The sequence below is a fragment of the Monopterus albus genome, unplaced genomic scaffold (assembly GCF_001952655.1).
Source record: "Monopterus albus unplaced genomic scaffold, M_albus_1.0 scaffold421.1, whole genome shotgun sequence".
Lineage (NCBI taxonomy): Eukaryota > Metazoa > Chordata > Actinopteri > Synbranchiformes > Synbranchidae > Monopterus > Monopterus albus.
Window position 1 is genome coordinate 144178 of NW_018128301.1, and position 14236 is coordinate 158413.

Sequence of the window (14236 nt, forward strand, 5' to 3'; positions counted from 1 at the left end):
GGGGAAAGGTGGGGGGGGGGGGCATCATGCTGGAGGCATATCAACAGCAGGATATGTACTGTATATGAAAAGCACAATTGATCTTATTCACATGAACAAAAAAGTGAACACACAGGCAGAACATAGGTCTGTTTAAGAATGCAGATGCACATACAGACATGAAAATTCTGATCCTATTCTTGAAGCAAAAGATGATGATATAAAAGTCTCAGCAGGCATTGATATTCTCAAGAGAATGTTAAATTGAAGAGGGTAATATTATAATTTGATAAATATATCTTATGTGATTGGTAATGTCAGATGTAGGTGATGACAATACTACATAGATTTTATTTAATGCATTTTCGGTACTGTCTTGCTGGATAGTCCTGAACAAGTGACAGTTAAGATTTACTAGAGGTTGGTGGCATTTCAAAAATGGAAGCAGATTCTTAATTTTGATCAAATGCTTAAAGCGAAGGCAAATATAAAAAATGACAGTGACTCATGCTGATAAAGTCTTATGAATATGGATCATTAATTAAGAGCGAGTGAGTACTGTGAGAGTTCCCAATTTTCAAGTCCTACTCACTTGTCACCAGAAAGTCAGTATGAGGTCTTTTTCTCATTGTTTTGCTTTTTCGGTCTTGGAAAAGCCTGTTAAATTCTGTTGGAAAGTGTTTGTTGGACTGATCTGTGTCTCAGCTGAAGAACGTTGTAGAAATTACACAAGATAAATCTAAGAACAATTACAGATTGGTTTGTTTTTACACAAAGTCAGACAATATGAATCTAAAAATGTTATTATAGAGAAATTTGTGAACATAGAAGTTTACATTAAAATATGTTTTCCATTGCACAATTCTTGTGCAATTTAGAATTAGAGATAATGGAATGCTATTTAACTACTGTGGAAACTAATTGTTTTTGTATCTTTCTTGGACGTGATGTTACTTTCTTATGAGAGAAGTGTTCTAGTGATATTTTACTAGTTTTATTCCCTGGAGTGATTTGAACATTTCCTCAAAAACTACTGTTATTATACCCTCAAGCAAGGCACTTAACCAGGAACTGCTTCAGTAGAGCTGCTTAGTTGCCTGAGGTGGAGGACTATGATTAGCGCTGGACACCTCCCTGTGGTGAACATGTGGTGGTGGGGGAATGGTACAGCTACAAAAGTGAGGATGCTCAATGAAACCTTTCCAGGGTATTTTAAAGGTTAAAGAAGTAAATATGATTTTTTTTTTTTTAAACTCTCAGCATTTTCTCACCTGTGTGAACTCTCAGGTGCACTTTGAGATGGTGTGAAGAGCGGAAAGCTTTACCACAGTAGGGGCAGTCTTTTATCCCTCTACCACGCACTCGCTCCCTGGTGGGAACCGGAGGTATGGAGGAGACCGCTGTCAAGCCATTTTCTCCTGCAAGTAGAAAAAGAGGTGGAAAAAAATGTAAAGATATCAGACCCCATGAGAGATACTATTTACAACAGAAAAACAGTGCCAAAATAGTCTGCTCTTGTGATAATATCACTATTACATGTAGGCAAACAAACACAACCATAAAGACAAAATAGAAAACAGCAGATGAGGATTGTACCTTTGAAGCCTGAGATGACAGAGTGAAACCCCGTAGCTATTCCTGCTTGTTGTGCTCCACCACTGTGCAGTTTTGATTCCTGTCTCACTTCTCCCGTTTGTTGGGTTCCACCACTGTGTAGCTGAGATTCCTGTCTTACTTCGCTGCTGCCTCCTCTTCCTAGTCCTGCTCCTCTGCAACTGCCACTCTCATCGTCTTCTCCGCCAGCTCCTTTTTGGGGCCTCTGAGTGTGAACACGAGCATGAACCACCACCTGCTGCAGACTGCGGAATAGCTTTCCACAATCTGGGCATTCCCATGGCCCCCCTCCTCCTCCAGACTCCTCTCTTAGATCCAGGCCTCCAAGGTAGGCTCTGACCTGGTCAGCTTCAGTGATCACAGAACTCCGACCTTGGCCTCGCTGGCCTTGCTGCTGGCCTCGCTGATGAGACCTCTGCTGTTGCTGCTGAGCGACTGCCAGGCTGCGAGCCACCAGCTGCCACCAGGTTGCCTGGTCCCCTCCTTCAGATACAGATGCTGAGGTTTCACCTGTGCCTCTAGTTTTTCCCCCTCCTCTTCCCACATCACCACCTCCTGAGCTGCCAGTGCTGCCACCACCACTGTTTCCCATCTCTGCCACCTGAGCCACTGCTTGAAGTCTCTCCATACAGCTGGCCCCACTGCCATCGCTGGGCAACCCCAGGTATCCCAGGATGGCTGACTTGCTGGAACTCATCCCCGTTCTGCCTCCAGTGTCCCTCTCTGATCTTCCTTGTCCACCTCTGCCACCTCCCCGCTGGGCCAGAAGAAGGCTAGAGTAGAGGGCATTGAGAGACTGATTACCTGCTGAGCCTTTAGCCTGCTGCTCAGCACCTCCTGGTCCCCCAAGGGTCCCCAGCCCAGCTTTCAGCCCGAGCTTGTTAAGATGTACTTTCATGTGGTTTTTGAGGAACCAAGGCTCCTTGAAGCCACGACCACATACCTGGCACTTATGGTCCAAGGAATCCTTATGCTTTCGCATGTGTCCCTTTAGGAACCAAGACTGGGTAAACCGCTGTCCACAAGTGTCACATCGAAATGCAGGCAGTGAGGAGGATGCAGACATTGTAGTGGCTGATGTCACCTGTGGGGTACTTGGTGTTGGGGCTGGTGTATGGGTTGGGGTGGGCACAGGAGTGTCAGGGGTTGCAACAATGGGCCTGGAATTGAAGGCTGGTGGCAGAGCAGGTGCCTCAGGGGAAGGGTGACACTCCTGCAAGTGGGATGCCAGGCTTTCTTCTTGGCTGGCAGAAAAAGGACAAAGAGTGCATTTATAAGGGTTGTGGAGAATGCGGACATGGCGGGCCAACTCTGAAGCAGTGCGAAATTTTCCTTTGCAGGCGTGGCAGCGAAACATAGATGCTGTGGACATACATTCCCCAGTGGTGGAAGAATAGGGAGAGGTCACAGATACAGGGTCCTCTGTAAGTGGAGGGGTCAGTGGTGTGCTGTCATCAATTAAAAAGTTTGGGTTCTGGTCTGTCTGTAGGCCATCATCAATACCTTTACCCTCACCATCAACCTCCTCTTCTTCTGTGAGATGCTGAATGAGAGCCCCTGGTAGTAAACGCTGGTTTGTGTGACTTCTGTGATTCTGGATTATGTCTTTGTGGTTCTGTTGGACTTTGAGGTGCTGCTTTAAGGGTGCTGAGGGTAGTCCAGTCCGGTAGAGGGCTGAAGCTCGGCGGTCTCTGTCCAGACTGTGAGCTCGTGCGTGAAGAGACAAAATACTTTGGAATCTAAATCTCTTCCCGCATACGTGACAGGGAAATCTGAGTGCAGGCCCCGATGAAGCCCCGCCCACTCCAGGTACCGCCTTGGTAACAGCATCTTTTTGGAACAGCTGCAGGTCTAGCTCGTCATTGCAGTTTCCACTCTGACCCGAAACAAGGGCCAGCTCCAGGGCTCCAAACCCAAGGAGTGGTGCTGATGGTGTGGCTGGGGGGGGGGGGTGCATCCAGCTTCTTGCCCCCCACCTCCTGGGAACAAAGCCACTGCCGGGGTTGGGGACGGGGGAACTCCATCAAGCTCTTCCTCGTCATCCTCTTCATCAGAATCATGGTGATTGTTATTGTCCTCATTGAGAGGGAAGGGAGAGAGGGGGAAATAAGGCGTAGTGTCTGGGCTCTGAGAGGAAGGTTCAGGGCTGTGAATGGGTAGGATAACGGGGCTGTCAGGTAAAGAGAGCTGGGTGTTAGGAGAGGAGGCCTGGGGGCTGTGGTCCAGGGACGGCAGTGTTGGAGGAGACTGGGGCTGCTCACAAGAAAGAGACAACACACACTCTGGTGGAGAATCCATCCTCTGAGTACAAAACACAGAGAAAAGAGAGGAAACAGACAGTGAGTGAGACTGATGACTTAAAAGGAGTTAACTAGAGGAAAGGTTCAATTTGCATGTTGTGGATAATTATCTTCAACTCTAATATGACCTTGATGGGAAATGGACCCATAAGGGAAATAGTAAAAAAAAAAAAAGACAATCAAATTATTTTTGTTTGATTAACTGGTGTCTGTATATGAATGTATGTGTTCATATTGTATATATGTGAATGTGTATAAGAAGTGTAGAAAATTACCAGCAGTGTGTGTGATGTTATGCCATTCTTTAGTGTCTCGGCTGATGGGGGACACACTTCTGTGGCAGCAGCCTCCTTTGCTTTTCTAGAGACAAAAACAATAAACAAACTAATGACAAATGGAAATCTGCACTTAAATGCAGCATAATTTACAGTCAAAAATCTAACTGTGCTTGAAATAAAGTTTTTGCCTGTTATAAACACACAGACCCATGCATATGTGTATGCATATAATATTATCTAACTAAAGACTTTAGGTAAACTATCAGCATTGGTGTCAGTGTAGGCGTAAATACTCTTGAAATATTGAGCAATGAACTGCAGGTAGCAGAGTTTTGTCAAACAAGATTAAAAATCATTTGCACAGAAATTGTTTGAATGTATTCCACCATAAACACTAAAAGCAGAGAATCATGTGCACACTCATTATGTTTTGAATGTGTTTTAATGCATGTAAATGTTAAGTAGCCTACAAAGAAAAATGTTCATTTGATCTTCAATTATTCAGTCTATGTAGGTGTATGCTTGGATGTGTAACAGGTGTGCACCTGTTAAGCCTCCTGGATGTGTTCACAATGCACTCCAGCATACTGTTGGTGCATATGGGATGATTAGTCAGAGTGTGAATGTGTATCAGTGTGTATCTGCATGTGTTCAGGAGTTAAGGGCACCACCACAGGACATAAACTGTCCCAAACAGGATGGGCGCGCAATGTTTTGACTTCCCCACACGCCCTTCCTGTACACAGTAGCAGCTTTTTGCTTAAATCAGGCGTGTACACACACACACCCACACACACACACACACACACACATATTTGCATTCAGTATGCATGCACTTACAGTATGCACAGCAGTATTTCTTAAATCTACTGTCTGGGCGTGGTGGCTTTGACCCATATACTGCTTAGTCATGGTTACTTGCTTAAGTAATGCACAGATGGAAGCTCATTCTTCTCTCGTGTTTATTGTACTGCAAGTGTCACCCCAGATAACAGAGTCAGCTAAAATATAATGTGATATACAGCATATTGAACACACGAGCATTTTGGCAAGCATGTTTACACTCCCAAATATTTTGAGTGCACAGCAGTTTGCACCAGTTACTCTGGATTTGTGCACATCGTTTATGTTTGACCATCATTTCGTGGAGTTGAGAAGCAGCAGTGGCGCCCACAACAAAACAAAAGGTCATCAATCATTGTAGCAAAACAATAGAACATCTGTGTTCGCAGGTGTGTCGCCCATATTTGTGTTCACAAGGCGGTATGGTCACATATGTGTTTATATGATCTGCTGGATTTGTGTATATGTGCATGTGGTTGTGTGTGTGTGTCACTGGATGACAAAGAAATTCTCATGTAGCCAGTTGACATTTTAGCTCAGCTATGACTCACAGGGATATCACACCATATCAATCACATAAACACACACTCACACACAACCACACTCACAGACTCTTTTCTTAATCCACCATTATTGTTCTTTCTCTCCCTGTCTTCCTTTCCCTTCTGTCTTTCTTTCTCGTCCTGATTCCTACTCCTACCATCCCCCTCTCATGCTTTGCTCTCTCCCTCCGTCTATTATTCACTAATTTTCTTTCATTCTCTCCCTCTCTCTTTCTTTCTCTCCTGCAGTGTTGCCAGTTGGCAGTGTGCCAGGGAATGCTGATATCAGCTGGTAGATTGGGCCCTGCCAACATGGCGAAGAGCAAAATGAGAAAGGAGGCAGACAGAGAGAAAGAAAGAAAGACACAGAGACAAACGTACAGTTCAGTTACAAACTGGGCAGCATAAGACATTGTCACAAGCCATGTGAATGAAAATGATTCAATGTGATTGTCAGCATAGTGGTGAGGGGGGAACAGGAAGAAAAATAGGGATAAAATATACAGATGTGGTGGAACAGAGAACAGGAGAGAAATTAGAGCAGCGGTGTGGTAAACTGGGGCTTAACATGAAGAAAGTACCACAGATTTAAAAAAATCATTTGAAAAGTCAACACAGAAAAATATGCATTCAGACAGAGATCAATACAGCGAGAGAAAAGAAAAATGAAGACAGGCGATCTAACTGTATCTGAAGCAGTGTTAAGTCTGATGGAATTATCATATGAATATCACCATCACAATGCATTGTTCCACCATGACGGTGGCTGTCGCCAACCAATGGCCCTGTCATGCCAATAAAATTTGGATAGATGAAGAGAGTGAGATAAGGTGCAGAAAAGGATTCAGGGAAAGGGTTTTGAGGAGATGAGTTTCAGAAATCAAAAGGGGACGAAGCACATAAAACCTACATGAACTAAGAAACTGAAAAACCAGTCAACTAAACCACAGTTTTTAAAGGAGTCAATACTATGCAAAAAAACACAAAACTGAAACTGATGCATGCAGCAGTTTTGCCAGAAAAGGAGAAATCAGATCTTAAAAGCACATCATAAAAATGCATTTTTAATGTCGGGTGTCAGTCTTGACACGAGATGCTGGTACTGGAATTCAAAAAGTATGGAGAAAAATGTATTAAACTGCATTTTCCTGTGCTTATTTTTCCTCTTCTTTCTCTGACAATGAGATCTTCAGTGTGTGTGCAGCAATGTAACAATGCTGAAATCCACACAGTAATGACAGCCTAAAAACGTATATCACTGTTGCACTAAGCGTTGCCATGATATTGTTATTGCTGCGATTGCTGTGTAACATTGTGGGGGCACCATGATAACTAATTTCAAGCACTGTATTACCTTAACAGGAAATTGGTTTTTATGGCTGCGGTCAACATGCCTAAATAGTTTAAATACTGACAACTACTCCCACACTTGTGTCTCAAGGTGTGTGTGTGGTGGTGGTGGTAGTGGGGGGGGGTTGCTGAGTCATATGTCACATCACTTGCCAAGGGAGTATAAGCACAATATGTTCAGACTAGTTTATTTGAGTTTATTTAGGGGGGTTGAAGTCATTGTATAAATATGGACTGAGGACAGTTTTACTGTGAAGGCAGTTAGTGCACGTCTGAACATGTACACATCATAATTGTAAATGTGAGGGTGTGAACACCTTTCACTTTGTTTTTCACAGTGTGTGGGCAGGAAGTACTATATCTGCTCAGCTTTACTGTACCTTAATGATATGAATGTAAATATACACTGGCTGACTGGTTTCCAGCCTCTATGGCTTTATTGTCGAGCGAAGCCTACTTGCAGGTACTTGTCAGAGTTTGCATGAATATGTCTGTGAGCTTTTTTACAGTGTGATTTTGCCCTTCTAAGATGGTTACATTTTTACAGTGTAATGAAGCCTGCAGAATTTCTCAAGAACAAATTTAAGATTTGGGAAAAATAGGCATCACTTTTTGCAGCAAGTGGAAGTGTTGCATTGAATTGCATACAATTGTACAGGTGTACCTAATAAAGTGGCTGGTGAGTGTATTTTGTAACCTACTGGGTGGCCCCAGACCTCAGGTTGGGAACCGTTGCCCTGTAGGAACACTAAAGAGTAAAAAAGCAACAGCTCTGTGTTGTGTTTGTGCCTGTGTGCATGTGTTTGTTGTGTCCTCCTCCATGTACCTAAAAATAGGCACCGCCAAGGTCTCGGGCCTGAGCCTTAGGATAAATGAAAGCGTGTATCTGGAGGCTGTGTATGTCTTTGTGTGCACATCGGTGAATCTTTCCTCCCAGTATATTCCTTGAACACTCATGATGAAATGCGTCTGGTGAGGTGTCCTTTGGGCAAAAGTGTGTGTATGAGAGACTGACCATGAAATATGTATATGAGAGGAGGAGTGACTGAGAGAGGGGAGTCCACTCTCTCTGTGCGGTATGCTTTAATTTGGCCCTGTGGTTTTATCACGTGGTCACTTCCCCACAGACGGTATTCATTTCCTTTTCTTCACCTTTCCCTGAACCCCTCGCTTCACTCTGTGCTTTGCTCCAACTTTGTCTGGTTCACACTCTCCCTCTCTCCTCACTTTCAGCTCCAGCAGTGATAGGGGGAAAAGTCTCCCACTTTCTCTCCAACACTTACTGTAAAATTGTAACTTCCTTGAACAGCAAAACTTTTGTGTATCTATTTGGAGTCAAAATTTAAGTAACACTGCTATCGCAGGGCTCAAAGTCAACCTCAAACAAAACTACAGGCATTGTGGTGCTGTTTGGAGAAAGTGAAATGGCAACAGGCTGACATATGGCTGACCTTTGTCATAGACATTACGCGAGCCAGATGAAGAAGGTGTTGTGTGAAAATGACACATTCATCCCTAGTACCGATCTGTCCTCAGCTCTTTCATCTGTCACTAGATCTAGGGGGGCAAAAAAGAAACATTTAGCAAAAAAGTTGAAGAAAAATATTTCCTGTGCCACTGATATGTTTCAGTTTCTTCCTGTCCAACCTTACAACATCATTTCTCCTCCTCTACCTCTCCCTTTTTTCTCCATCTCTTCTCAAGCTGTTACTCGTGCTCTTTCTGAATGAATTTGCTCCTCTGGCGGAGAACACGAGCGACACTTCCCCGTAGTTGCGTAGCGCCGAACTGGGAGTGACGCAGTGGTGCCAGATCTGAGCGAGTGAATCTGAAACACTGGAAACATCACAGCATCTCGGCAGAGAAACAAGGCGCTCGCTCCAAGTCACAGAGGCCGTGCTGAATCTAAACCAAAGAGTGGAAGTGCTGACTGACTTGCTCGATTCAGGATTGTAAGACTGAAGCCTGAAAAGAAGAACTGCTTTGGCGCTTGCACATGTCATAAGCAAATCACTGAATATGTTCTTCCTGAAAGGCTTATCTGTGATTGAGGGAAAAGAAGCAAAGGAAGGGAGCAGTCTTTTTTCTAATCAAAAATCTTAATTTGTACTAAAACCTGTCAATCAGATAAGGAATGTTCACTTCCAAACCCTTTTGTCAGCTACAGCCTGAAGTGTCCTGGAAGATGCTGACATAAGCCCCAGGGATGTTGACCCTACACGGTGGCCTCCTTGTCGAATATGTATGTCATATATATTAGACATGTTGAAGAGCCTATGGATTTGAGCCTAAAGGTGAGGGCATACTCAAAAAGAACTATTTTGTGCTGAGTTTAGTCTAAATGGCTGGATGAACATGCTGCTGCCACAAAGAGGGGCAAACCAATGATCATTCACACATTATCGGACAGGCCTTCATATACCCTCTGAGCTGCCTTATCTGCTGGCCTCCGTAGACCTGGCCAACTGCTGTGTAAAGTGAGCTTGAATGTCCAATTGTCAGTTTTGTAAAGTTTAAAAAAATATGTCTGCAGCACTCCCTCCTTCCAAATTCAACAGGTGTTGGGAGAGGAGGGCCCAGACACTGTTCACCCATCTGACAACCACTTTTAATGTAGCATACTGACATCTTAATACCTTCAGCCTCTCTCGCTAACATTTAGGCATCCTTTGCTCAATGTCTCTTGATGAATAGACCTGCAGCTCCATCTCTTGCTTGACCTGCTGTTTTAAATCACAACAGGCCTTCCTGTTGGTGCTGTGACCTGCTTTACCATGCTTCACCTCTCAAATGTATGATCCCACGTTAGTTGTTAACTTCACTATCTACCTGTCCACTTCAAAAAAAAAAAAAAAGGTTTGAAAACTCAGTGCAAGTGGCACAAGTGGCATATTATTGAAGACCTTAATGCTCTAAATACACACTAATCCCAAGCAGCCAGCAGAACTCTCAACAGTCTCAAAATGTCACAATGCAGTAGATTCTCCCTAACTGAGGGCAAGCAGGTGCCTCTCCCGCAGCGCACTAATGACCCAATTATATCAATCAGAAGCCTTGATTGGTGCTACACTCCTCTTCCTTTTACTCTCTCCCTCTGTCTCTTTTCCCCTCACATAGTCTTTTCCTCAAGAGCCACCTGGATGGGTTGTATGTGTTCCCTCAAGTACAGTACAGTATGTACAAAGATGGGGAGGAGGTGGTGATGATGGTGGTGGAGGAGGAGGAGGAGGAATCCTCCTTGAGCACAACAAGCAGGCAGAGGTCTGAATGAAGCAAAACCCTGAGACCCCTTTTAACACTGGGCCAGCGTTTCATACTTATTAGTACAGCATGTTCGATATGAGCATTTGCAATATTAAATCACCATCTTATATCAAAAGTAGATGGCCTGTAGGGGTTGAAGGGGGATATGCCTACTGTCTCCCCAAACAGGTGATTCTTTAGTGATTAGTTTTAAGTTGGAGATATTAGTGTAGGTGCTCTTTAGTTTGTGACAAAGACTGAGCTAGGACAAGATTTTAGTAGCTTCTGTTAGAAGTGACATTAGAAAAAGTCACTCTATTAGGTGACGAGCAAAAGACAAACACAAATTTTGATAAATGTATAGAATGTACCTTTTATTTCTCACAGATTGATGTTTTCAACTTGCAAAGGCATCTTTAAGATAATGTGTAGCTTAGGTCTGTGTAGTTAAAAGAGTATAGGTATAAAAATTACAAATAAAATAAAAAAGATGAAGTAAACAGAGTTAAGGACCCTCCACAACATCCTTGATTATAGGACAGCCAGCAATGTCAACCTACTTCCACTATGCACACGCGCTCAAAAGTGTGACATTTTGGTTGGATATAAAAATAGGGCATTTCAGGATCCCTAAACATATTCCATTGGATATAGAAAAGGCGACGGGAGTGTCTTTGGTCAACCCAGATGACACGTCTGCGCCTTATCTCAAGAGGAATTTCCTCCTCGCCCCTATGATGTGCGTCAATAACGTGCAACCATTTTCAGTCGCTCTTTCCCCTCTTCTCTCTCGCGGCCATCTCAATTAGAGGCACATTAATGAAATAAATAACCATCAACAAACAATGCACTAATAAACACCCCCACTAAAAAGAGATTAACCCTGCTCGCAGATGATAACCGCGCACAGCCCCGCTTCCAAAAATGCCATTAAAAATGATAAACAGTGCGATGTAGTTTGGATAAGTCGGGGGTGACGTGTGTGTGTGTCATGTCAGCCTATCTATCGCTCTCTCCCCTGCTCCATTTTGTTCTTAAATTTTCTATACAAAAGATTAAGGGAGGGGAAAGACGAGTGAGCGAGCAGGGAGAGGACGGGAGGAAAAAAGTGCCATCATGGATTTCATCTAGAATCCTCTGAGAATCCTCCAAACCGACCAGTCACAAAAAGCGACATCTTGTCCAAAAACGCACATTTTGAAACCAGGGATGGAAAACCAGTAACTTATATTCGCAGAATACAATTTGGCAACACGCGTTGTGCTCACACACGAGTACAGCGTTGCATGCCACACTTGCTATGCTACTTTCTGAGCTGGAAGGTGATGTTAGGACAACTAAACGCGTCGTAGTAAACATTGTAGTAAAAAGTGGCAAAGTAAAACGTTAATAAAGCACTATTACAGCCTGCGGATGCGTTTTTGCGCGCATCCCAGATGAAAGTGACGGTGGTAATCTCGAAAACAATGCACTACACAATGCCTAATCTGTGTCAAACAAAAGAATTTGTCAAGATAATGGCATCTACCAACAAATTACCCATTTTAAATCAACTTGATAATATGCAAAAACCCACTTTTACGCCTGAACAATATGTCTGCGGCTTATCGAAATCCTCAGTTACGCACCGAGAACTTGTACCTCTTTTTATAAAAGCTACTTATTTGGTCAAACGTCGTTGTTCAGAGAGGTTAAAAGGGGATAGAAAAAGAAGAGGTCACAACGCTGCCTGATTTCAAAGCTGCTTTCATCGCGTGGATACTAGCTAACTTTTACTTCGTTAAAGTTAAGCGAATTTTAAAAAATACGTCTTTAACCACCCGGAGTGACTTTCGTGCACTTGCAACCATTTTAAAGTCGCATTTAATTTCGGATGTCTCGCCGGATCGGCGTATTTAAACGTTACACCCAAGATTTTTGGAACTATTTTGGGAAAACAGTGCATTACTCCGCTTTTTTTGTCATGTCACGGGCATAAGAGGGCTCGGGGTCTCTAGCCTATGCACGTCGGTCCACGGGCGCACATACACCGGCTTACATACGTGACACACACATAAAGTGGTCCGGAGCGCGCGGTTACATACATAACATACAAACATGCCTCATGCCAATCACTCACATGCAAGCACACACGCGCGCACACACATATAAATCCGAAGAGCAAAGAATGAAAAGCGGAATGTCCCGAGAAATAAAACACAACAACAACTATACTGGCCATTATCCCGTGTGCTGCTCCTGAAAAAGGCAACAACAGTCGCAATAAATTCAACAATTTTGGGAATGTTTCATTACCGGTGTTTCATCCCACTATGCATAAAAGTGTATATGTAAACATAGTGGTGGAGAAAATATAACTAGATAAATGGAGATATAGGATATATGTTGAAAGTAAAGACTCAGTGTACTTACGGGAGAGGCGGCGAGGAGATTAATGACACGACACGTCATGATTACGTTTCACTTGAATTAAATACATTACGAGTTGGGAAAAAAATGGAAATCAGGGTTGTATACAAGCATACGCCGTTTCCCCCTCCCTCCTCCCTCCGTTTGGTCAACCTCTTTTCTCCCTCTCTCTCTCTCTCTCTCTCACTCTCTCCTCCTCCTTCTCCTCCATCTCCCTTTCTTTTCCTTCTCCCTTTCTTCTTGCATTTTTCCCATTTATTGTACAGGAGTGAGTGAATAGAGAGAGGAGAAGAGGAGAAGTGGGAGGGAGAGTGATGTAGGTTGGAAATGTTAATTATAATCTCAGCACAGGCACCATTTTACAACGCTGTCATCTCTTCACATTTGTATCCTAAATATGGCATCTGGGGTGGCGGGTAGCTGACAGTTTGAGATACTTTTTTTTGAGGAAGAAAAAGAAAGTTTGCACCAAGTGAAGTGTGTTAAAAGTGGTGACAGGGGGCAAGAAGCAACCTAAACATTGTGTTGAGCCACCCCGGAAGCACATGGCCACGCTGAGGATGGGAAGATAGAAAGTGCACATATTTGGATGTGAGGTTTCCGACATAAAGTATGGAGACCAATAGGAGTTCCTCATGAGGTTTCCAAGAGGTCTCCAGCAAAAACAGCAGCAGTGGGAAAGTATCAGTTGAAATGGAACTTCATTCAAAGTATACAGTATTCATAGTAAATTTAACTAAAGTATTAAAAGTAAAAGTACTTGTTTTGAATAGGCTTTTGAATATATTTTCTCATTCTTATACCATGCATTATTTTACAGTGTCCTGATCTCATAATACACACCTTTGTACATGGCTGCACCTACTTTTTTCAGTTGCTGTTGATTTAATCATAGCAGGTGCACATCTCCTCCAACCTATGTGCCAGAACCAATAACATTTGCATAAATAATTCCCTGCATCATCTTATTTGTGCTGTCATGCCTGGGAGGCAATTTGTAGTGCTTTTTCTCTCAGCAAATGACTCATTTCAAGTGACATTAAACACCTTTTGGCTGAAGAAGAGCCCAAAACAAGTGAAGAAACATAGTTTTGTGACATGTTATTGCCTTATAAAGTTGTTAGCAGAGAACAGTCAGGGTTTCAAGTTTCTACATCACACATAACTGACAAAAAAAATCATGCTTGTCCATTCACATCTTAAAGGTGCTTTAACTAAGATTTTATACATTAAATTAGCTCTGCCACCTAGTGAAGGTTATAAGAAGCATTTTTCAAACTGTGACGTCATTTTAAACAGCGAGCCACGGAGGAGCTCTTGGCAACTAAAGGTGCCTGAATTAGCTTGTTTGTCTGTTCCATAGACCTCCACTGTGGCTCAAAAATGATTAAAAACACACAAGTGAAAACCGACATTGCACTAGGTGACATCTTTCAGCATTTAGCAAATGCTAGCTGAGAGTTCACGGGAGATCTCGCCATGTGCACTTGACTCTGACTCATGCTAACTTCTGGAAATTATGGCCACTTGGACCCTTTGGGGAAACATCTGGGGTTTCATAATGAAAAAATGTCACCCAGTGCAGCGGTGTGTTTCACTGGTGTGTTTTTAATTGTTTTTGAACAACAGAGGTTTATCACACAGATGAAGAAGCTGACAGCTGACAGACATTAACCAT

At 43.2% G+C, this 14236-nt stretch overlaps 1 protein-coding gene across 1 annotated transcript in view; it reads right to left on the reverse strand.

Annotated features, from left to right (window-relative positions):
- znf219 (zinc finger protein 219) overlaps positions 1 to 12727 on the reverse strand; it is an 18022-nt gene extending 5295 nt beyond the window's left edge. Inside the window, 5 exon segments of the mRNA XM_020586784.1 lie at positions 1251 to 1397; positions 1576 to 3570; positions 3573 to 3894; positions 4169 to 4253; positions 12562 to 12727. Of these exon segments, the coding sequence (XP_020442440.1) occupies positions 1251 to 1397; positions 1576 to 3570; positions 3573 to 3891 (2461 nt within the window). The 5' untranslated portion in view covers positions 3892 to 3894; positions 4169 to 4253; positions 12562 to 12727.
- Between the last annotated feature and the right edge of the window lie 1509 nt (positions 12728 to 14236).